The 25,637-nt window shown below is 42.5% G+C and overlaps 1 protein-coding gene across 3 annotated transcripts in view; it reads left to right on the forward strand.

The window, feature by feature from the left end:
• Positions 1–18,862, forward strand: part of LOC115112369 (tyrosine-protein kinase Fes/Fps-like) — a 45,959-nt gene extending 27,097 nt beyond the window's left edge. For 2 of the 3 annotated variants that reach the window (XM_029639389.2, XM_065011970.1), the window contains exons 8-19: positions 392–514; positions 1,975–2,170; positions 7,804–7,881; positions 12,361–12,570; positions 12,658–12,780; positions 13,884–13,937; positions 14,060–14,178; positions 14,261–14,355; positions 14,460–14,583; positions 15,306–15,463; positions 15,909–16,031; positions 16,671–18,862. In XM_029639389.2, the coding sequence (XP_029495249.1) occupies positions 392–514; positions 1,975–2,170; positions 7,804–7,881; positions 12,361–12,570; positions 12,658–12,780; positions 13,884–13,937; positions 14,060–14,178; positions 14,261–14,355; positions 14,460–14,583; positions 15,306–15,463; positions 15,909–16,031; positions 16,671–16,822 (1,555 nt within the window). In that variant the 3' untranslated portion in view covers positions 16,823–18,862. The remainder of the gene's footprint in view (positions 1–391; positions 515–1,974; positions 2,171–7,803; positions 7,882–12,360; positions 12,571–12,657; positions 12,781–13,883; positions 13,938–14,059; positions 14,179–14,260; positions 14,356–14,459; positions 14,584–15,305; positions 15,464–15,908; positions 16,032–16,670) is intronic. The other variant, XM_065011971.1, reaches the window with a different exon arrangement.
• The last annotated feature ends 6,775 nt before the right edge of the window (positions 18,863–25,637 follow it).

The raw sequence follows: 25,637 nt of genomic DNA on the forward strand, positions 1-25,637 counted from the left end.
GGTTGAGATAATGGCAAGAGTGTGCAATGCTGTCATCAAGGAAATGGGTGGCTACTTTGAAGAATCTCAAATATAAAATATATTTTGATTTGTTTAACACTTTTTTTTGGTTACTACATGATTCCATATGTGTTATTTCCTAGTTTTGATTTCTTCACTATTATTAAAAAAAAAAAATGTAAGACCTTTAATGGCAGATTTTTATGGAATATCTGTATAGGCATACAGAGACCTATTTATCAGCAACCATCACTCCTGTGTTCCAATGCCACGTTGTGTTAGCTAATCCAAGTTTATCATTTTAAAAGGCACGCACACACAATCTCAACACCAACAACACATTTCACCCCTTGGTCCCCCTTCTCTCCCCATGTCTCTACCCCTCTACCAGGTTGACTGCAGTGGAAGAGGAACTGCTGTCTCTAGCTGGTAATGTGGTTTCCCAACAGGCCTCAGTCAACCAGCTGGAGTTGGAGCTAGAGGCAGAGGAAGAGTGCATCAAACGGGGTCAGAGGTGAGGCGATATCCACATGTACTGGAAGGTCCAACTTTACATGGGCAAGCATACTTGGTAATCACTTAGTATAGTACAGCTGTTATACCTGATAATATGGTCATTTATCCTGGGTAAACAGAATAGAATTACATTTTTATGGTCTGAACCAGGATAAAGTTGGCTCTGGCAGTACCAAACCACCGTCTTCACCAACACTGACTGGAAAAAAAAGAGTAATGCATTTTGCCATTGATCTGCGTCATATTTTTGAGGTGTGTTGGTGTATCTCCTCTCAATGGTGGTGCATGCAGTCTCCTATCAGAGTAGTTTAGGCTGCTCTCCTCTCTGCTATGGCTGGCTAAGCTGGCTGCTCTCTGGGGGACAGACTCACTATGCCTTATGAATATAACATGGTGATATGAGGAGACTTTTCAAGCTTCTCTCATTTGTCTTGGTTTAGATGCCTGTCCGCTGTTATTAGACGTTACTAATAAGCTCTTAGTGCATAGATGGAGCAGCTGTGTTGACTGACACTAGCCTAATGTTCACTGGTGCCGAGGGAAACATGCCTCTCCTTAAGGAGTCATGGGTTTGATGAAACACTTTGGAAATCAACAGAGACAGACGGGAGCGACTGAATGCTTTCTTGATTAGTAAAGAACTCTTTTACCCAAGTGGTGATGTTAGTTAATGTAGCAGTGCAATATTTGAAAAGTAAGTAAGGAAAAATTTTGTCCACAAATATACCGACATTTCTATTATATGTAAAAAGATTATGATTAGCGAATGCCATAATGTAGTTATTTTGTTAGGTACTCCCTATTAGCTGAAATATATATTTTTACAAAGCCATTTTAGCTGTCGCGCTAGCTGTTCGGTTTGAACAGATTCACAATTCATGGGAATTTGTCACACTATGAAGACGTCTCCCTGTAAGGCACGTGTTGCATGGCAATGTCCCTGCACTTGCCTGGGCTGGTCTGTTTCCGCCATGGCTAAAGCCAGTGTGAGAAACGTGCTAACAAACATTTGTGCAATGAACTAAATAAATATGCACTCTGACCCAGAAAACCTCTTCACTAGATTCATGATAGTGTTGTTAGACAGCAAGGAAAGTGAGCTTTAAAACGTGATGTAGTTTTATTGGAATTTGCAGCTGTTGTTAAGTAATACATCTGCTACATTCTGACATGACTTACTGCATTTTAACCGTACTTCTCCCGTATAGAATATCTAATTTCAACTATACTGTTGGTGAGTGCCCTGCGGAAGCAATATGGCTAAGGTGTAGGAGATGGGCCAGTTGACCAGTATTCTTGTGTAAAGCCATCGGGCATGTCAGTTATGCTTTAAATATATTGACCGTGAGGCAAAAGTCAATGGAATTGTTGCTATATGTTGAAATGGAAACACATTGTTCCACAGTATCATCACAATGCTTTAATTGATGAGCTGACAGGCTGCTCCTCTCTCTGCAGGGTTTACCAGTTCAGTAAGAGGCATGCGCTGGAGGAGAGCCGACAGCAGGTGATGCTGTCCCTGGGAGCTAGAACCAGGCTGGAGGCACAGAGGTTGCTGTTGAAGGGGAAGCTGGAATGGCTGGGATCCAGTGAACCCCCACCTGCCCTGGGGCTGGAAGAGGATCGTATCTCCCTCTCCTCTATCACCTCTAGTGTAGGTCTCCTCTCTCCCTCTCTCTCTCAAACACACACACCCTCTGCATATCTGATCCCTGCCACTCATCTGAAAGAGATACCATGCTTCCTGTGGTTGAGATGATCTCTGTCCCTTGCGTCTGTTTCATTGTCTTGTTTCGTATAGGAACCTGACCTGTGATTGCACTCATTGTGTAAGATGTTGTAAAACATGTTGTTATTGACTCTTGTTTGTTTCTAGTTCTCCATTGTGTGTTCTGAGTTCAGGTTCTTCTCATTCCTTATCATATGTGATTGTTGTGTACTTTCGTTTGTTAGTTTGGTAGTTTGCTGCTTTATAAGTTCTACAAATACATCATCACTTAAACACTAATGTACTGTGGGCTTATGAAAATCACTGAGCTATATATAAAAGCTTTTGAAATACCATTGTTTTGAAAATGAAAGAAATTAAACAAAAGGTTAATTGGTTTGTTGTCCACTCTACTCACACAGTAGTACCAGATGACTAAAGTGAATTGCATCAATGTTCCCATGCAGGTTGTGTTGAAACCCTGGTGTTATGGGCATTTGTAAAATGCCACCATGTAAAAAGTCACACGAGCACTAAAATGTGACTCATTGGAGCGCATCAAATTTGCTGTCAAATGAAAGCTGAGTCTATTTTTACAAAGGCATGTATAACGTGTTTAACCATTTTCCATCCTAAATATTAGGAATAAGCAAAGGCTGCTAAAGATGACTAAATAGCCATAATACTGCTAAATGGTTACCTAGACTATCTGCATTGGCCCTATCTTGCACTGACTCTATGCACACTCACAACACTATATACAGTTGAAGTCGGAAGTTTACATACACTTAGGTTGGAGTCATTAAAACTCATTTTTCAATCACTCCACAAATTTCTTGTTAACAAACTATAGTTTTGGCAAGTCGTTTAGGACATCTACTTTGTGCATGAGACAAGTAATTTTTCCAACAATTGTTTACAGACAGATTATTTCACTTATAATTCACTGTATCACAATTCCAGTGGGTCACAAGTTCCCATACACTAAGTTGACTGTGCATTTAAACAATTTGGAAAATTCCAGAAAATGATGTCATGGCTTTAGAAGCTTCTGATAGGCTAATTGACATACTTTGAATCAATTGGAGGTGTACCTGTGGATATATTTCAAGGCCTACCTTCCAACTCAGTGCCTCTTTGCTTGACATCATGTGAAAATCAAAAGAAATAAGCCAAGACCTCAGAAAAAAATGGTGGACCTCCACAAGTCTGGTTTATCCTTGGGAGCAATTTCCAAAGGCCTGAAGGTACCACGTTCATCTGTACAAACAATAGTACGCAAGTATAAACACCGTGGGACCACGCAGCCGTCATACCGCTCAGGAAGGAGACGCGAACGTACTTTGGTGCAAATAGTGCATATCAATCTCAGAACAACAGCAATTGACCGTGTGAAGATTCTGGAGGAAACAGGCACAAAAGTATCTATATCCACAGTAAAATGAGTCTTATATCGACATATCCTGAAAGGCCGCTCGGCAAGGAAAAATCACTGCTCCAAAACCGCCATTAAAAAGCCAGACTGCACATGGGGACAAAGATTGTACTTTTTGGAGAAATGTCCTCTGATCTGATGAAACAAAAATAGAACTGTTTGGCCATAATGACCATCGTTATGTTTGGAGGAAAAAGGAGGAGGCTTGCAAGCCAAAGAACACCATCCCAACCATGAAGCACGGAGGTGGCAGCATCATGTTGTGGGGGTGCTTTGCTGCAAGAGGGACTGGTGCACTTCACAAAATAGATGGCATCACATTTACATTACATTTAAGTCATTTAGCAGACGCTCTTATCCAGAGCGACTTACAAATTGGTGCGTTCACCTTATGACATCCAGTGGAACTGCCACTTTACAATAGTGAGGGGGGGGGTGAGAAGGATTACTTTATCCTATCCTAGGTATTCCTTAAAGAGGTAGGGTTTCAGGTGTCTCCGGAAGGTGGTGATTGACTCCGCTGTCCTGGCGTGAGGGGAGTTTGTTCCACCATTGGGGGGCCAGAACAACAGTTTTGACTGGGCTGAGCGGAACTGTACTTCCTCAGTGGTAGGGAGGCGAGCAGGCCAGAGGTGGATGAACGCAGTGCCCTTGTTTGGGTGTAGGGCCTGATCAGAGCCTGGAGGTACTGATCCCCACAGTAGGCAAAATGGTCTTTAGCGGATCGACAACTGGAAGCCAGTGGAGAGAGCGGAGGAGTGGGGTGACGTGAGAGAAAAGGTTGAACACCAGACGGGCTGCGGCGTTCTGGATGAGCTGTAGGGGTTTAATGGCACAGGCAGGGAGCCCAGCCAACAGTGAGTTGCAGTAATCCAGACGGGAGATGACAAGTGCCTGGATTAGGACCTAGGCTAGTAATAGGGGTTGCAACAATTGCGGCGGATAATTTTAGAAAGAGAGGGTCCAGATTGTCTAGCCCAGCTGATTTGTAGGGGTCCAGATTTTGCAACTCTTTCAGAACATCAGCTATCTGGATTTGGGTGAAGCAGAAATGTGGGGACTTGGCAAGTTGCTGTGGGGGGTGCAGGGCTGTTGACCGGGATAGGGGTAGCCAGGTGGAAAGTCTGGCCAGCCAGAAAAATGCTTATTGAAATTCTGAATTATCGTGGATTTAAAAAAAAAAAATTTAAATCGGTGGTGACAGTGTTTCATAGCCTCAGTGCAGTAGGCAAAAGGTGTTCTTATTCTCCATGGACTTTACAGTGTCCCAGAACCTGCTACAGGATGCAAATTCTGTTTGAAAAAAGCCAGCCTTTGCTTTCCTAACTGCCTGTGTATATCGGTTCCTAACTTCCCTAAAAGAAAGTTGCATATCGCAGGGGCTTGATGCTAAACAGGATGTTTTTGTGCTGGTCAAGGGCAGTCAGGTCTGGAGTGAAACCATTTTTTAAACGGGGTATGCTTATTCAAGATGGTCAGAAAACACTTTAAGAATAACCAGGCATCCTCTACTGACGGAATGAGGTCAATATCCTTCCAGGATAGCCAGGACTCGATTAGAAAGGCCTGCTTGCTGAAGTGTTTTAGGGTGACTTCACTGCAGAAATAGCAATGAGGCGGTGATCGCTGAGATCCTGGTTGAAGAGAGCAGGTGTATTTAGAGGGCAGGTTGGTCAGGATGATATCTATGAGAAAAGATCCGATTTGCTAAATCAGGTGTGTTACCTGTAACCATGGGGGCAGCAGGTAGCCTAGTGGTTAGACCGTTGGGCCAGTAACCGAAAGGTTGCTAGATCATCCGAGCTGACAAGGTAAACATTTGTTGTTCTGCCCCTGAACAAGGCAGTTAACCCACTGTTCCTAGGCAGTCATTGTAAATATGAATTTTTGTATTGAATGTATACACTTTCATGATACTGATTTGATGCAAATGAGAATCCATGAACTTACTCGAGGAAAGAAAAGTATGTGGATATATTGAAGCAACATCTCAAGACATCAGTCAGGAAGTAAAGCTTGGTCGCAAATGTGTCTTCTAAATGGACAATGACCCCAAGCATACTTCCAAAGTTGTGTCAAAATGGCTTAAGGACAACAAAGTCAAGGTACTGGAGTGACCATAACAAAGCCCTGACCTCAATCCTATAGAAAATGTGTGGGCAGAACTGAAAAAGCATGTGCGAGCAAGGAGGCCTACAAACCTGACTCAATTACACCAGCTCTGTCAGGACGAATGGGCCAAAATCCACCCAACTTATTGTGGGAAGCTTGTGGAAGGCTACCCAACACGTTTGACCCAAGTTAAACCATTTAAAGGCAATGCTACCAAATACTAATTGAGTGTATGTATTCTTCTGACCCACTGGGAATGTGATGAAAGAAATAAAAGCTGAAATAAATCATTCTCTCTACTATTATTCTGACATTTCACATTCTTAAAATAAAGTGCTGATCTTATTAACTGACCTAAGACAGGGAATTTTTACTAGGATTAAATGTCAGGAATTGTGGAAAACAGTTGAAATATATTTGGCTAAAGTGTATGTAAACTTCCGACTTCAACTGTATATACACTATGTATAGACTCACCCACAAACATCACACTGACAGTCTCACTCAAACCCACACACATTCACATACACTACATACATACGCACACACACACCCTGACGGCATACACACATCATTTCACAATCATCATATGCTGCTACTGTTTTTAATTTTACTCTTATTATTATCTATTCTGATGCCTATTCACTTTACCCTGCCTTCATGTACATATCTACCTCAAATACCTTGTACCCCTGCTCAGTGACATGGTAGTATTTGTATTTTTCTTATTTTCTCATTTTTAACTGTGCATTGTTGGGAAGAGCTCCTGAGATAGTTTCACGGTAAAGTCTACACGTGACAAATACAAGTTGGTTTGATTGAGTAAAGGAAAGTAGAGTATAGGTCAGTACTGTACTGTACAGTAGAGTTTAGTACAGTACAGTAGAGCACAGTATAATTTACTGTATAGTACTATACTGCACTGAACTCTACTCTGCTGTACTGTACTCTGTGCTAAACTGTGATGTACAAACTTGTGAAACATAGACCTCTATGATTGGTACAGATTTGGTGCGGTCCTGACCAACCAAATTTCATCTTGTTTTGGGGCGGCGCTCATTAGAATAGCAAGTATGTAGAATATAACCCAAACATGCAAAGGAGGATATAAAATGTTTCTACCTTTTTGTACCTATTCAGGATACATCACCATGAAGAGAATGCCATTCAGGATTATGCATTTCTGTATATTACAGTTCAGGCATTATGTTACCATCACTCTTACCGGGTGGTAATCCACTTCACTTACTGTGGTTCAATATCCAAAATATATATTTTTTAATATTTAAAAAATCAAACTCAATGTATCATGTTATAGCTGACACCCCAATCTTTCTGCAAACTTCTTTGAATCTCAATTCGGAGTAGATATTTAAGAGTTTTCGGAAAACGTGGTCACATAAAAAAACTGAAGGAGATTTTACCATCATTCTGTTAAACTTTACATCTGTACTGTTCTTCGAGTAAATGTGTTTTTGTAAAATTCTGTGTAAATGTTTAAAAGTACTGCTTGTGCATAGAGTTGTATGACTTGTTTAACTTTGCAATCAGTGGTTTTTGTTTGGCATACTTTTAAAGTAAAAAATCTCAGCATCATTCTGCTACCTTGGAATTGCCCTTATGTTACCTTACAGTTCAACTAGAAGGCATCTGAACTACAGACGGACTCAACCAGTCTGTTCTGAGGACAACCTATACTCTTGTCTCGTTCAGACACAACCATCTCTATTGAAACAGAGGCATGATTGAGGATCTTGGTGCTTTGCATACGTTGCTGTCTGTCATGGTGTTGACTCAGGTGCATTCCTTCACCCATTTTCATAGCGCTGTTTTATCCAGATCCACCCTAAAGCAAACAAGTATTTTCTTCCTTGACATTCTCTACTCATTTTGTAATTTTTTGTGATATTCTCTCATCTGTGGATTATGTGTTTCTGAGTGCTGTTACATGTTGTTATTATAAACACAGGTACTGGTGGTGATGAGCATTCCTAAGAGAGGTTGATGATGGTTGTGCTCTGTGTTGTTTCAGGAGAGGGACGGCCTCAGAAACCTCAGTGTGGACGGCATCATAAGCCATTTTAGCGGCCTGTTCAAACCCAAATACACGGTCAGTGATGTAACATACACAGTCAGTGTTCAGAAATAGTCAGCTATGGTCATACATAGTACACAGTTATGGTCATACCAGTGATGCAGCATAGTGTCGTGGTAATTTCCTGTATTACTAAGTGAAAGGAGAGTTTACAAACCACACACAAGTCAGAGTTATATTTTAAACTTCATATTTTAATAATATATGAGCTTCACCATAGCCCTGTGAGTCTCAGATCAATTCAGTGTCTATAAATGAATTCTCTGAGAGTGTCAACATAATGGCAGCTGAGATCTTTTATCGCAAAGATTCACCCCCTAGTCGACATGACAAACCACAGATCTTAGGAACTGTTCACAAAGAAAGACTTTTACTTGAGAGAAGAGTATCCCATAGCCAGACAGCATTAGCTATAAATTATCGTTCAATTTGCTCTCTAAGACAAGGTTCTACTTCTCATTCTTGGTACTTCCTATTACCAAAACATTACCTCATCCAATGGCATATATCAAATGTCAATTATAGATACTCCCATCTCAAATACAACCTACCCCTGGACAAGCTCCCTGAGAGGAGTGAGCCTCTAGGTCATATACTATGAAAGACAAGTTTCAACATCAGAGGGGACATACAATGGTTCCAGACACTGCCATACTCCTCCCCCCAATGGGGAAAGGAGGGAGTGACTGGAGTACAGACATAGTGGAGCCCTTCACATGGTTTCACAGATATATTCATTATGAAGACAATGTTCAAACCTGACTTCTCCCTTTCTGATATTCTGCCTATTACCAGACATGTAAAAGACAAGCCTGACCTCTGCCCTCTCTGGGCCCCAAGTGACTTTTCCCTAGAGAAGAGAGAGGAAAATGCAACTGCCAACAGTATAGTCCAAAAGAAGACATTCTAATGACAAGTATAAAATAAATAAAACATCTTATTTATCTATGTTACCTAACTAATTCTGATTCAGCTATGACAATAGACAATCTGTTATTTTCATACACGGTCAACTATTGTCATTCATTGTCTGTGAGGCATCATTGTGATCACCCCTGTCACAGATGGACCTGTTCTGTTTTCACCCACCTGCTGCCTTTTGATTTATCTGTCTCTGTCTATTCAAACAACTCAAGTCAGACAGTCAAACAGTTCCCTTGTCAAACAGCAAATGGCCGTGTTTTCACTGTAATAAGCCTAACTGTTCAGAGTAGGACTCCGGTTGTGAAACGCCTCGCATCTGGCTTTCCTCTTTTTTTTTATCTATCTTCTCTCTAGAGATGTTTGTTTACAATGTTGTAGTATGCCTTATCTTGTCATCTGAACAGTAGGGTCTTTTTGAATTGGCGCCATGTTGTCTGTAGTAAAAAAAAAGAAGACTAGGTATCCATTAGTGGTGCAACGGATCACAAAACTCATGGTTCGGTCCGGATCACGGTTTTGAGTCACGGCTCTGATCATTTTCCGGATCAGCAAAAAAAAAAAAAAGGGGGGGGGGGGGGGCAAATATAACTTTGCTTTCCATTTATTACTTAAAGAACACTTAAAGCAAAGAACTTTTCAATGTTTAAATAAAATCTTAAAATAAAATATTGCACAAAAAGTGCAATATGAGGCATGATACTGTCTTCCTTTGAACAATAGTGAATGAAAAACTAGCCTGTGTCCTCATCATCAAAAAAAGTAAAGAAAAGAAAGCAAAGCAGACCTGAGCTTATAACTTCAAATTATTAAAAAAAAGATGAGGTTGTCAACATTGTCTGGGGAGAGGATAGACCTCCTTTGCAGTCTCTATGTCCCCTGCTGTGGAGAACACCCTCTCGCTGGGAACTGAAGTGCCAGGCACAGCCAGGTAGCATCTTGTCATCATGGCAATGTGAGGGTATTTACACTCATTGTTTTTCCACCATGGTAGTGGATCACCATCCACTGGAACGCCACTTGCTGCCCTGTAGGATGCCGCCTCCTGTTGATGGTGTTGTCCTTGCTCACAAAGGTCTCCCCGAAAAGCTCCTTCATGGCCAAATGATTTTGTGGAGGAGATGCCTCTGAGTCTGCTCCTGTCAGCTCTAGAACTATAATTGTGGCAATAACATTTAATAAAAGTCATTATTATTCCAAATAAAAACTGGATGATTCCAATTCCAAATTTTTGATTTGACTGCAGTATATTTATTATTGAAGTAATTCACTCTTCTTTTTTGTTACCTCTTCAGTGGCCACAATCTCAGTGGTGAGATCACTGTATGTCCTCCGGTGTAGGGTTAGGGTCTAGGTGAGACAGGGACTTGAACCTTGGATCCAGTGCAGTAGATCTATGAAGGTAGTCCTGTACATTAGGGGGGTATCTGGGGTTCAGGTCCTCTCTAATGGCAGCCTTGACATCTCTAGTGATGGTGCTGTCTTCCTCACTTGGGGCCATGGATTGTAGAATCCTTGTTTTCAGAGGTAGGATCATGGACACAGACGGCCACTTTCAGGTCATCAGATAAGGTGACGATGTCTTTATTTTTTTTCAGGGTCTTGTCCGTCAGTGCAGAGTATACAGCTGCCTGCTGCTCAAGATAACGCTCCCAACATGTCATAAGTGGAATTCCATCTTGTTGTGACATCGTGTATGAGCTTGTGGGTCGGTAGCTGTAGCATTTGTTGCTTGGTCTTAAGCACATGAGCGTCTGGAAAAAGGAAACCACCTTCCTGATCCTCCCAAGGAGGCGGTCCATCTGGTTCACTGAGATTCCCCTTTGGGATGCTAAATTGATCACATGTGCAAAGCAAGCTATCTGTGGCCCCATTCCAGCTTCTATCACTGCATTTATTTGGTTCTTGGCATTATCTGTGGTGGTTGGGATATTGCTATTGGGCCTCTCTAGCTTCCACTTTGCTACTGCTCCTAGCAGTACCTGCGCCAGATTTGTGCCTGTGTGATTCTCGCAGAGGGGGCGTGTCTGTAGCACCAGACTTTGCGTCTTCCACCCGTCTGTGGTGTAGTGAGCAGTCAGTCACGTAGCTTTCCGTTGCCCAGGAGGTCCACCCGTCTGTGGTGAAGGCAACAGGGGATGCCTTGGACAATTCATCGACAATTTTGTTATTTTCCTGTTCATAAAGATATGGCACGATCTTCCTACTGAAGTGGGTGCGCGAGGGGATTTCGTACCTTGGCTCAAGCACATTCACCATATTGTAACGACCCTGGGTTTATAAGCGCGGATATCGACTCTGCCGCTCGAGCATGCTTTTGGGGCACAGTCGATAGCTCGCTGGACTTCGGGCTTGAAGGTTGAGAGTTAGCGACCTGCTCCATTACAATATTCTGAAACCCTTTGTTTTCCACAACTGAGTATGGCCTCAGGTCTAAAGCGATAAACATCCCAATAGATTTGGTGTAGGCTTTAGCCCGGTCTGATTCTGCAGTAAAGGGCTGCTTAAATGTTGGCTCCCGTCACTGACACACCAGGGTGATGACGCTTTAAATGTGTGGCCATGCCCGATGTATTTCCATGATCATACGGATTTCTTGTGGCACAATGCCTACACACCGTAATGGTGTTGTCCACCACCCTTCACAGGGAAACAAAAATGCTCCCATACATGAGACTTAAATGAAGCGGGAGGCTTTTCCAGTTCTTCAGCTCCTCCACTAGCCATGGCTGTCACTGCTCATTGTTCTTCTTTGCTTTTTGTAACGCGATCATCCAAGATTGATTCGTTGGGATTCAACATTTCACGTGAACAGTACACACAACTGCTTTAAAAAAAAATCTACCTTCAGGCTTTAGAGTAAAATACATCTGTCTTGTCTTTATCTTTTCACTGCAACTCTGCATCGATATTTAGGGAATTATGACTTTAAAAAGTAACAGCGGCAGTAAAACTGTATTTCACACTATGATGGTTAAACGTTGGAATTAATCTGCGGTTCACATGCGTGCCGAACCGTGGGGGTGATCCGGATCACGGATCAACTACGGTCCGTTACATCACTAGTATCCATGTGTGTGGTCTGTAGAGATATATTGTATTGTTTTTGAGCAGTGTATTTTGTATCTCCTGATCAATGTAGTTTGTAGCTGTATCTTCCATGTATCTAGTCTCATTGACAGTGTATTGTAAACCTGTCTATGTATTCTTCTGTGATGTAGTGGTAACAAAGTTGGTGGGTAAACTCTGATCGCGTTTGTGGTGAAAAAAGTAACCCTTCCTATTCTTTCATTTCTGCATTTTTCTGCAAAAGGTGTGTAAACTGTTGGGCAAAAAAATATGTAAACTGTGTTGACTTGTTTACCCTCCACTACACCACTGGGTGTATGTGTGTGTTCCCCTGTGCTGAATCTCATCTAGAGATACACGTGTGAGACTCGTGCATCTCAAACCGCACTAATCTCCCATTGAAATCAATTTATGGCTTATGAATGAGTCTCACAGTGGGCGCTCCAAGCCCAGGTCCCTCCTTACCTGGCCCCTCATTGACCTTGCTGTGTGAACCCCCTCCAGGTGCCCCCTGCCCTGTCCCCAGTCCCAGAGGTAGAGCGCCCCCTGGAGCAGCAGAACTGGTACCACGGAGTCATCCCCAGGCTGGAAGTCCAGGAGCTGCTGAGGTGTGATGGAGACTTCCTGGTCAGACAGAGTCAGGGCAAACAGGAGTATGTCCTCTCTGTCCACTGGGCTGGCTCTTGCAGGCACTTCCTTATCCAGAGCACAGACGTGAGTGAGTGAGTGAGTGAGTGAGTGTGTATTTACAATATGATCATGTCTGTACAGTTTCTATAGTTATAAAGTGTGTGTGTTTAGAATATGTACCGCCTGGATGGAGAGGGATTCCACACCGTTCCCATGCTGATGAACCACCTGGTCTCGTCACACCAACATGTCACCAAGAGATCCGACATTGTCCTGAAGAGACCTGTCCTAAAGGTTACGCTCTCTCTCTCACTCACTCACTCACTCACTCACTCACTGGTCAACTGTAATATATTGTAGATCCTGTTTTACCTTTGTTGAAAAGTCCCTTGTTTTGTTTTATCGTGTTTAATTCAAGGTTCCTCAATGCTTTATTTGTCTAAGTATTTCTTAAATATTAATGTTATTAGTTTAACTTACCTAAATAAGGATTAAATTACATTCCCACATGTTAAGTTATCTTTCTCCAGTAGTTCTGTAATGACAATTTTACCTTTAATTTATCTGGGACTTATACTGAGACCAATTACATAAAACATTTTTTAGCTCAGATGGTGTTCTAAATCTGTCCTTGGCAGGATTACAGTAAAAACCCTCAGCTGCCTTTCTCATTCTGTGCTGTGGGACAAGTGGCTGTTGGTTAATGCTTCTAACAGGTTAAGAATAATGAGGCGGCCATCAATTAAGTCTGGGGCCTAGCAAAGTGTAGTTAATGGGCCCCGTGTCCCTGGTCCTGTGTGCTGGTGTTGGGTGGACCTGTGGGTTTAACTGTATGTATGTGGGAGGAGGGAGATGTGTGAGTCAGGGGGTGCTCTTGTATATATGTAGGTCTATGTTTTGTGTGTGTGTGGAATAGCGACCTTATAGTGTGTGCAAAACACTGTGTGTGTGCCTGCATGCGCGCAAGCTTCTATTACACCTCTCCTGAGCATGTTGGGAGTGAATGGGCTTGGAACACACCAGCTCTGCGTAGCAGCTGTCTCAGCGTTAGGATCCATCAGATTTTAATTAGCTCCCAAGATCCACATACTCATACTTGCTCTCCACCCTCCTGCAGAGTGCTATACATAACACACTCACATGTTCTCTAGAGCTGCATGCATACTGTACTACCACTATGCTGCCCATCAAATGTGCTCCAGTGTTTGGCACACACTACAAGGTCTCCATTCTACACACACACATACTGTACACAAACACTATTTTACACTCGTACAACGCAGTTTTAGAAGTTGGTCCGAAATGCTTCTACCAGGCTGCAAAGTCAGTCTACCCATTCAGAAGGAACAGCAGCACTGGTATCTCTGATTGGTTCCTCTCTATCTCTCTCCCTCCAGGACAAGTGGGTTCTGGAACACGATGATGTCATCCTGGGGCAGAGCATTGGCCAGGTGAGCTCACCACCTGTGGAATGTCTGTTTGGAGTTATGAGAAGCTCTGATTGTCAGGTTGGCCTTCTGTTTTTGTTTCAGCCAAGATCCAGAATTAAGCTTGATGTGTGTCTGTTGTCCAGGGTAACTTTGGGGAGGTGTACAGTGGTCGTCTGCTTTCTGATAACACCCCTGTAGCTGTGAAAGCCTGCAGAGAGAACCTGGCCCCAGAACACAAGAACAGGTTCCTTATGGAGGCCAGGTCAGTCTTTCTTTCTCTCTCGTTCTATTTCTCAGTCTCTCTCGTTCACATTTACCTTGCTGTCTCTCTCTCTGCTGTGCAGGATCCTAAAGCAGTATGACCATCCTAACATAGTGAAGCTGATTGGTGTCTGCACACAAAAACAACCCATCTATATCATTATGGAGCTGGTACAAGGTGAGCCAATCTGTCGTGGGTCTTTACACTAACCACAGCTACAGTACATTCTATCATTACAATTGACTAATAAAGTGTGTGTGTGACTGTGTGTGTTCTGCCAGGGGGAGACTTCCTGTCCTTCCTGCGCTGTGAAGGTCACAACCTGAAGTCAAATATGCTGGTGAAAATGGCAGAGAATGTGGCATCTGGCATGGAGTATTTGGAGAGCAAGAAATGCATCCACCGGTGAGAGGCTAGGGAGATGGATCTAGTCTTCTCAGACATTGAGCTGAATGAAGGCTGCCATACAATGTGACAAGATTACATTGCCTTTGATTGCACAATTTATTCTAGATGATGAAACAGATTGAGGTTTTTGGGACAGTGAAGTTAACCCAGTGTGTAGGGGTTACTGGAGCCTGTAGCGTAGGAATGACCCTAGGAGTGTTAAGCTGCCGTGTCTCTGAGGAGGTTGCAGAGGACATAGGGCTCAGAGCCCTGGCTCCTGGCTCATCATAGGAGTGCTGGATAATTAACCAAGCAGGAACACGTCCAGGCTGGATGCTCCAGCCTCCGTTACCCTCTAACACTCCTCCTAACACTGCATGTCAAACTGCCTCTGCTCACTACTACACCCTGCATCATGGAGCCCACAGATGACAAGAGGGGCTGATTTTCTCTCACTTATTTATCGGCTGTCATTTGCTTCCTTCTCTGGCTCTCGCTCTCTGGTGCTCTTTCTCACTGTCTCGTTCTCACTCACTTTCCCACTCTTTCTCGCTCGCTTGCCCTCTCTCTTTCTCGCTCTCTCTCTTTCTCACTCTCCCACTCTGGCTCATCTTCTACCTGTTTTTTTGACTTCGATTATATTGCCTTCTAATTTTTTCCCTCAACCCCTCTGTCTTGCGCCTCCTTTCCTTACCCCCCCCCCCCTCTCTCTCTGTGTCTCTGTCGCTCTGTGTGTGCAGGGACCTGGCAGCCCGTAACTGTCTGGTGGGAGAACAGAGCAGGGTGAAGATCAGTGACTTTGGGATGTCTCGCGAGCAGCAGGACGGGGTCTACTCTGCCGCGGGGGGCCTCAAACAGATCCCTGTCAAATGGACGGCCCCCGAAGCCCTCAACTATGGTACGTCCCATCTGGCTCTGCCCCGCGGCCACAACACTCACAACCGTCCCTCTCCCCCCTCCTCTCTTTATTCATCAATCTCTGCATATCCCAAGGCTAGAGAGAACCCACTAAACATGGCAACAACCTGTCAACCCAGCCATCATTCCTCACCCTGTGATTAGTGTACTGCTTTTGTATTTCTCTGAAATGTCATCTCTAACAGACACATTCTGAACTGTGCTCTCTGGGGTTGGAGTGCTGGCGAAACATAGAAGAGTTCTGTCAGAATAAAAGTCAGAACATACCTTTTGGGGCTTAGAGGAAGCTTAATTTCAAAACTCTATCACTACTTTTCTCACGCTGTGATTGTGGAATAGTGTACAGTTGAATGGGTATGGCATCTCTACAGGATCACTGTCGAATGTAATAGCTGTCTCAATACTGCCCCCTGCCTGTGTTTCAGGGAGGTACACCACGGAGAGTGACGTGTGGAGTTTTGGAGTTCTCCTATGGGAGATATTCTCCAGGGGAGTCACCCCCTACACCAGCATGTCCAACCAGCAGACAAGGGATGAGGTGGAGAAAGGTACAGCGAGTCAATGAGATTTCTAACACATTAGTCAGAATTTGGAGTTGACTGTAGTTCATGCTCTGTAGGAGTGTCAAGTTTTAATGTCACATGCACAAGTGCAGTGAAATGCCTTTCTTGCAAACTCAAAACCTGACTAGAAAGAGAAAAAAAAGAAATATGAAGAACACAATAAGTAAGTAAGCATATTATATACAGGGTCAGTTCCAGTACCATATTTACAATGTGCAGGGCTGCTGGAGTGCTAAAGGTAAGGTGACAAGGCATCAGGATATATGATAAACAGAGTAGCAGCAGCTTGTATGTGAGTGGGTGTACGTGTGTGTAGAGTCAGTATACATGTATGTGCATATTATGTGTGAGTGAGCAGTGAGTGTGTAGGACTCTGTGAGTGTGCATAGACAGTGCAAAAATAAAAAGGTCAATAAGGATACAAGGTTAACTCAGACAGTCCGTGTAACTAGTTTAGGAGTGGAGATGCAACATTATGGAAGTGTATAGAACAGACATGACTCTGGGTAGAATATGGATGTTAGGTCAGCTCTATACAGGAGTCCAAAACATTACACCCCCCTGGATTAACCCCAGGTGAAGACAACCTGATGTCCAATCATGCTCTCCTGTCCCGTCTCCTAGGATACCGGATGCTAACCCCAAACTCCTGTCCTCCAGATGTGTATGCCATTATGTGTCGCTGCTGGCAGTACGACACCAGAAACCGGCCGTCCTTCAGCAAACTCAGGACCGAACTCAGTGCTTTATACCACAAAGTGTCCTTACTCAAGTGACTTGTTTGATTCTCTTTTACCTTTTTATATGGAGCAGATGTTGCCTTTATTTAATATACATTGACTATAGAGAACCAGTTGCTATGTGATCTTGATTTTACCATATTTAAGTAGTGATAATGTGCCAGGCTGTGAGACCACAGGTAATATAAGTACACATGACATGTGTGTATTGAAAACATTGGTACCATATTCTACAAAGTAGAATATTCTATATCTGTTGAATGTTGCTATTGTTTACTGTATTACGTTACTGTAAATGTACAAATTGAATGTTTCTATTATATCAGCTTTAAAGAGTTGATGGGATCTTTTTCTTTCTTATCTTTTTTAATATACACTGAACAAAAATTTGAACACAATATGTAAAGTGTTGGTCCCATTTTTCATGAGCTGAAATAAAAGATCCCAGAATCGGTCCATATGCAAAAAAAACGTATTTCTCTCAAATGTGCACAAATTAGTTTACATCCCTGTTAGTGAGCCTTTCTCCTTTGCCAAGATAATCCATCCACCTGACAGGTGTGGCATATCATGAAGCTGAATAAACAGCATGATAATTGCACAGGTGCACCTTGTGCTGGGAACAATAAAAGACCACTAAAATGTGCAGTTTTGTTCACACAACACAAAGCCACAGATGTCTCAAGTTTTGAGGGAGTGTGCAATTGGCATGCTGACTGCATGAATGGACCAGAGCTGTTGCCATTTCTCTACAATAAGCTGTCTCCAATGTCGTTTTCGAGAATTTGGCAGTATGTCCAACCGGCCTCACAACTGCAGACCGTGTAACAGCGCCAGCCCAGGACCTCCAAGTCTGTCTTTACCTGCAGGATCGTATGAGACCAGCCACCCAGACAGCTGATGAAACTGGGTTTGCACTGAAGAATTGCTGCGCAAACTGCCAGAAACTATCACAGGGAAGCTCATCTGCATGCTTGTCATCCTCACCAGTGTATTGACCTACTGCAGTTTGATGTTGTAACTCACTTCAGTGGGCAAATGCTCACCTTCGATAGCCACTGACACCCTGGAGAAGTGTGCTCTTCACAGATGAATCCCGGTTTCAACTGTACTGGGCAGATGGAAGATGAGGCAATTTTCTGATGTCAATGTTCTGAACACTGCCCTATGGTGGTGGTGGTGGGTTTATGGTATGGGCAGGCATAAGCTATGGACAACGAACACAATTGCATTTTATCGATGGAAATTTGAATGCACAGTAATACCGTGACAAGACCCTGAGGCCCTCATGTGTCAGCATGATAATGCAAGGATCTGTACACAATTCCTGGAAGCTGAAAATGTCCCAGTTCTTCCCTGGCCTGCATACTTACCAGACATGTCACCCATTGATCATGTTTGGGATACTCTGGAGCAAAGTGTACGGCAGCGTGTTCCAGTTCCAGCCAATATCCAGCAACTTCTGACAGCCATTGAAGAGGAGTGTGACAACATTCCACAGGCCACAATCGACAGCCTGACCAACTCAATACGAAGGAGTTGTGTCGCGCTGTATGAGGCAAATAATGTTCACACCAGATACTGACTGGTTTTCTGATCCACGACCCCTACCTTTTTTTAAGGTATCCGTGACCAACAGATGGTTCTGTATTCCCAGTCATATGAAATCCATAGATTAGGGCCTAATTCATTTAAATTGACTGATTTCCTTATATGAACTGTAACTCAGTAAAATCTTTGAAAATGTTGCTTTTATATTTTTGTTCAGTGTATTTAAATGAATTCAAATCCTCTGATCATGCCTGTGTTTTCTACTACGTTTTAAAATGTAGCCACGAGAGAGCAGTGCTGTGTGTGTGAAAGGGTGATTCACCTACAGTGAGGCTAGTGAAGAGACAGCTCACATGTAGATAACTACTGTACTGTATGGAATGTGACACACCCTCTGCACGTGACCTAAACATTGATACTGGCACTCATATTCTGGAACTTTATTTCTAGTTCATTGTGCTGCTCATTTAATTCCAGATTCTTAGACTGGCCATTATCTTTAAATAAATATGTATTTAACCTTAACTGACTTGCCTAGTTAAATAAAGAACAAATTCTTATTTCCAATGACGGCCTACCCCAGCCAAACCTGGACGATGCTGGGCCAATTGTGCACCCCCTGATGGGACTCCCAATCATGGACAGATGTGATACAGCCTGTATTCGAACCAGGGACTGTAGTGACGTCTACGGGCAGCAATGTGTTTTTATTCAGATCTTTCATGTCAAAACCTTTCACAACAATACTAAATGACAAGAGGGAAAGAGTAGCTTGTTCCTAGATCTGTTTGTACATTAGCCAACTGACACGATAGAAGGGTTGGCTAAAGAACATAGATCTGAGATCAGCCTAGCAAAACAGAGGTCTAAAAAGGAGCTAAAAGACAACAGTGACTCATCACTAAAGCTCGATTGCGAAAGGTCAGCAAATAGCATGACAATCAAGTTAAGTGACTTGTGCGCAACTTTCTCAGGATCAACCACTTATTATACAGGAGTGACACCAGAGAAACTTTGAGGACATGCTAACCCCTTCTGTGGAATCACACAAGCACTGCTACTATGCATTACTTAGAATGAGACCATGTGGAATGTCATTGTTGGCCAAATATGTCACATTATTCTACCTGTAAGCATGAGTTAGAATGTACTATATCAGTAACCAAATCTGTGGAAATGGGCCATTTGTATTGGGTTTATTTTACATGTGTGTGTATAAGATCAAATGCATGAAGAGAACACAAAAACAGGCTTTTAATCTTGGTAAGCAGTGGTTAGCCCATCCACCAACCGATCCAGGGAAAAGACAGATGAACCTACAGGAGAGTAGCCCAAGTGATTTGGATCCTGTCTGTTGTAGAAGAATGCAGATGTGTAATATGGCAGTGCTTAATAGATCAGCAGGGGATGAATGGCTAACAGGAGCAATACATACACAGTCCTGGAGTGGCAGCAAATTCACTCTTCCCCCATCTTCAGCAAATAGCATGACAGGCAGACAGCCAGGTGATAAAAATGTCACATTCTCTGCGATTGTGCAACAAGCCTGATGTGAAAAGCACCTCGCAAGTTAAGCATGTTCGGTCACTTTCTGCATCACCTGATTGTTTCATGATTTTTATTTAACCAGGTAGGCTAGTTGAGAACAAGTTCTCATTTGCAACTGCGACCTGGCCAAGATAAAGCAAAGCAGTTCGACACATACAGAGTTACACATGGAATAAATAAACATACAATCAATAATACAGTATAAAAATCTATATACAGCATGTGCAAATGAGGTAGGATAAGAGAGGTAAGGCAATAAATAGGCCATGGTGGCAAAGTAATTACAATATAGCAATTAAACACTGGAATGGTAGGGTGTGCAGAAGATGATTGTGCAACATTGTATGTTTGATACTGGGGTAAAGGAGCAAGATAAATAAATACAGTATGGGGATGAGGTAGATTGGATGGGCTATTTACAGATTAGCTATGTACAGGTGCAGTGATCTGTGAGCTGCTCTGACAGGTGGTGAGGGAGGTAAGAGTCTCCAGCTTCAGAAATGTTTGCAGTTTGTTCCAGTCATTGACAGCAGAGAACTGGAAGGAGAGGCAGCCAAAGGAAGAATTGGCTTTGGGGGTGACCAGTGAGATATACCTACTGGAGCGTGTGCTACGGGTGGGTGCGGCTATGGTGACCAGTGAGCTGAGGAAAGGAGAGACTTGTAGATGACCTGGAGCCAGTGGGTTTGGTGACGAGTATGAAGCGAGGGCCAGCCAACGAGAGCATACAGGTCGCAGTGGTGGGTAGCATATGGGGCTTTGGTGACAAAACAGATGGCACTGTGATAGACTGCATCCAATTTGTTGAGTAGAGTGTTGGAAGCTATTTTGTAAACGACATCGCTGAAGTCGAGGATCGGTAGGATGGTCAGTTTTATGAGGGTATGTTTGGTAGCATGAGTGTAGGATGCTTTGTTTCAAAATAGGAAGCCGATTCTAGATTTAATTTTGGATTGGAGATGTTTAATATGAGTCTGGAAGGAGAGTTTACAGTCTAACCAGACACCTAGGTAGTTGTCCATGATGTGTGTTCGGTCTCTATAGAGATCAACAAACAAAGCGAACCCATCTGATATTTATCTTATTGACTCCAGTGGATGAAAGTAAAGTATGGCAACGGCCTTTCTCTTTTCAATTATAGCACCCATTTTTCCTCAAACACGTATGTGATCAATAGCAGGTAGTCACAGGCAGTCATTAACCACAAAAATGTATATGCAAAAACAAACTGAGTTAGTTTGAGTCAAATATGTTGCAACTACCCATTTAACGTGTACAAAAGTTGGGCAGAATTCACTCTTTGTTCTAAGTGAGATGTAAGGAATGGGCTGGTTTGAAAAGTAGGACCAAATTCACTCTGTTCCAGGAGCTTGCCTCGATTCCTGTAACAGTGAATTTGGAACATTGCCTTTAAAAGCCGCAATGCCTATAACTCGTGATGGGATTGAATACCGATCTTAATTTGGCCCGAATTTTGTAGACATGAAATGGATTGCTGCAGTTGCAACATATGACTCAGTGTTTATGCATGTTCATTTTTGTAGTTAAAATCTAACTACTAAACATGTAACTTAAAGTTGTAATTATGTATTATTGCAGTGTTCAAACACTCAGTGGTGTGTCTCTAGGTCTTTAGTAGTTGAATATTAACTACAAAATGAAAATGCATGAATGAAAAGTTAGTTTGAGTCAAAGATGTTGCAACTGCAGCTTCCCATTTATGTATATAAAAGTAGGGACAAATTCACTATTTGATATAAGCAAAATAAGGAATGGGACTTCTTTTGAATGTAGGACCAAATGCGTTCTGTTCCAGGAATCAACACCAATTTCTCACATAAAACAAAGAGTGAACATAAAATAGGAAGCTTCAGTTGCAACATCTTTGATTGAAATTAGCTTTGTGTTTAATTATATTCATTGTTATAGTTAAAGGGGAACTGCACCTGCTGATTTGGCCTTGTTTTTTGGCTTGCTCCTCAAGAAATGCTGGAGGACATGACAGAAGCCAAATGCAAATGCAACAAGATAACTACCGAGAGATTGTATGACAGAGAGATTGAGCTCCTGAAAAAACAACTGATTGGGTTTTTAAACCATGGGAAAGGAAATGTGATAGGGTAAGGGAAAAGGAGGTGTGTCTCCTTATTGATGACTGCATGTTGACTGATTGGGGAATGATGATTGCCACCTGTGAGGAGGGGAGAAGGAGAGAAAATAAATACACACACAAACAGGATACGCACACAGAATACCTGTATCCGTAACACCTTGCCTGCAGCTGTGTCCCCCACTCAATCACAACAAACAAACCGCCTGCAGGTTGAGTTCAATAACTACAGGCAGATAGATGTATGGTGAGATGCCGGATGAAGTGTTGAATAGGTCAGTAGCCTACAGTGTAATATGAGACGAATGCAATTGCTGAATTTACGTAGATATTTGAAACTAAGTGTTTTGATAACTTTCAAATGTAATGTACAATAAACAACCGTTTACATAATACCATAGAAGCAGTGTTCTGCTAATATAACAATGTGCACCTTTCATTGTCTTTCTCAGGGATTAAGTCTGGTGGTAATGGGGCTACTTTGGCAAACATGTCAGAGCGGTCATAACTTCCTGTGTTGTGTCCCGTACACAACAGGAATTTCCTGATCCTGGTGTCGAATACACACAAGTTCTCCCACCCCATAATGACTCATACCATTCAATGAAATAATACAAAAAGACAATACAAGTAAAAGTTGTCTAGAAAAATGTTAATGCTGAGTGCCAGGTCTCCATCCATTCAACGACGTCAGTATCAAGCCTGTGTTGGTCAGGACTCTATCACATCATCTTGCAAGTCTCCAAGTGCTGGGTCCATAGATCCTCTTGGTATCTGATAATTTATTAGGTTCGGACCCCTCTTTGACTCCAGAACGGCCTGAATTCTTCGGGAAATTCTACAAGGTGTCGGAAATATTCCAAAGGGATGTTGGTCCATACTAACGCGATGGCATCACACAGTTTCTGCAGATTGGATGGGGGTACGTTCATACTGCGAACAGCCCGTTCCATCTCATCCCAAATATGCTCTATTGGATTAAGGTCTGGGGACTGCGCAGGACACTCAAGTAAACTGAACACACTGTCATGTTCCAGGCAATGTGTTCCCACTCCTCAATTGTCCAGTGTTGGTGATTGCGTGCCCACCGTAGTCGCTTCTTCTTATTTTTAGAAGATAGGAGTGGAACCCTGTGTGGTCCTCTGCTGCAATAGCCCATCTGTAACAAGGATTGACGAGTTGTGTGTTCCAAGATGCCACTCTGCACACCACTGTTGTACTACGCCGTTATTTGTCTGTTTGTGGCCCGCCGGTTAGATTGCAAGATTCTTTTAGAAGATTGCAAGCCATTCTCCTTTGACCTCTCTTGCCAATCACCTTCGGCCGCCCACAGGACTGCCGTTGACTGGATGTTTTTTGTTTGTCACAACATTCTCAGTAAACCCTAGACGCTGTTGTGTGTGAAAAGCCAAGGAGGGAGGCCGTTTCTGAGATACTGGATCTGGCACTTCTGGAACTAACTATCATACCATGCTTGAAGTCGCTTAGGCCATTCGTTTTGCCCATTCTAACATTCAATCGAACAGTAACTGAATGCCTCGATGCCAGTCGGCCTGCTTTATATAGTATATATAATATAATAATAATAATATATAATGTAAATGTAAATATAGCAAGCCACTGCCCAGTCCATTTTTGTGAACAAGGTAAACTGGCCACAGGATACAGTGTACATTATACTATGTTAAAGTTTGAACAGGTCAGACTAAACCTACCAATTATGGTCTCCCCATCGACAACCATTTGTGAGAGGGCAAGAGGTGAGGCTGGAGGTAAGGATTTTGTCAGCGCCCCATTGACGGGCATGGCAGCGTAGATCAGCTCCTGGCCCCTCATCAAAGATACTGGTGGGCCATACACAAACACACACACACACAAAGCACTGATTACATTATCAATGGTGGTTAAGATTAGCATGGTGAAACCAACCTGACTGCTGTATTCACCTTTCTATTTCACTTCAGATATGTGAAGTGAAATACAATGGTAAACACAGTGATCAGGCTGGTTACACCAGGCTAAGCTATGAAGGGGAATTGGGAAAAACTCTAAACTGTTTTGACCTTTGACTATAAATGTTCCATTTATAAGAATGCTCACAGCAAGGGCATGTCTGCATGATGCTAGTCTTCTCTATGTTGCATGTTCGGCTTCAAACTTTACATCTCTGCAGCAGGCAATCCTCATAAACAATGTACTTCCTCATCTTATGAGGTGGTGTTGACTGGGAGAGCCTGTGACTTTGTTATTCCATAGATACCCAAGTGGTAAATTGCATTTTGCTATAAAGGACAAAGCTTTTTGATAAAGCACTTCACAACCAAAATAACTACTCCTTGTATATGCTTGGCTGAGTAATTAACCTACTAATTTACAGTTTTTTTAAATAAAAATGTTCATATAGCACACATTACCATTGTTGATGAAGCCGTCTATTGTCACCAAGGCAGTAACTCGGGTCAAGTTCATTCTAGGTCGTCACAAGTTACCACAGGCACAGTTATAAAGACTGCCTATTTCTACAATTACACTTCTTAGAATTTGATTTTAAACCTAACCATTCTGCTAACCTCATGCATAACCCTAACCTTAATTTATTTAAGACCATAAGGCAAACTTTTCGATTAATTTTTTTACAAGTTTTTCGATAGAGACAATTTTAACTTTGTGGCTGTAGTAACTTGTGGAAATCCTAATTATATGCTTTACAGATGTATAATGGCCGTAGCTCCAGATTGGACTATATTCAGGCCTGTAACGCCGTTACGGTTTGTTGCTCCAGTCCTAGTTCACTATATTAGTCAGACATTTGTTAGCTACCACCACAGCTGCATCCATTATTTCGTTTTGCCCTAGACAATACAGAACACACCTGTAAGAACTACGAACTAACTTTCAAACCCGAATTGTAGGCCAACTTTAGCTAGCTAGATAACGAGCTAACATTAACTAGCCTATAGCTAGCTAACCTGACTCGCTAGCATTATCAAATGATAACTTTACATGACCAGCCGTATTCTAGACAATACACAATAAACTTGAATGAGCTACAAACTAACTAGGTTTTATTATCAAAAAACAAACTAAACAAAAGTCAATGTTCTCCTTCACTTCACAAATGTACTCAGATCCCTACAGGCTCTGGGGGCCTGAGAGGTGCTGTCACGCTCGTCTGATGAAGGAGTGGACCAAAGCGCAGCACGTGTTCATGATATTTATTCAAATCTGAACACTAGAACAAACATAACAAAGCGAGAAACGACCAGTTCTGTAAGGTAACTAAAACTATACAGAAAACAACTACCCACAAACCCAGGTGGGAAAAAAAGGCTACCTAAGTATGATTCTCAATCAGAGACAACAATAGACAACTGCCTCTGATTGAGAACCACACCCGGCCAAACACAAAGAAATAGAAAACATAGCAATAAAGAAACTAGAATGCCCAGCCTAGTCACACCCTGGCCTAACCAAAATAGAGAATAAAAGCCTCTCTATGGCCAGGGCGTGACATGTGGAAGCATCTTCAAACAGTATTCCCTGCAATGTTTTCAGCCTTGAAATAGTGGAAATCCAAGTATCTTTTAGCCTAAGGTGAAATTAAAACCGGGGACATTTCCAGTTCGGCGGTCAATATATAAT

This window comes from Oncorhynchus nerka, linkage group LG27 (genome assembly GCF_034236695.1).
Source record: "Oncorhynchus nerka isolate Pitt River linkage group LG27, Oner_Uvic_2.0, whole genome shotgun sequence".
Classification (NCBI taxonomy): Eukaryota; Metazoa; Chordata; class Actinopteri; order Salmoniformes; family Salmonidae; genus Oncorhynchus; species Oncorhynchus nerka.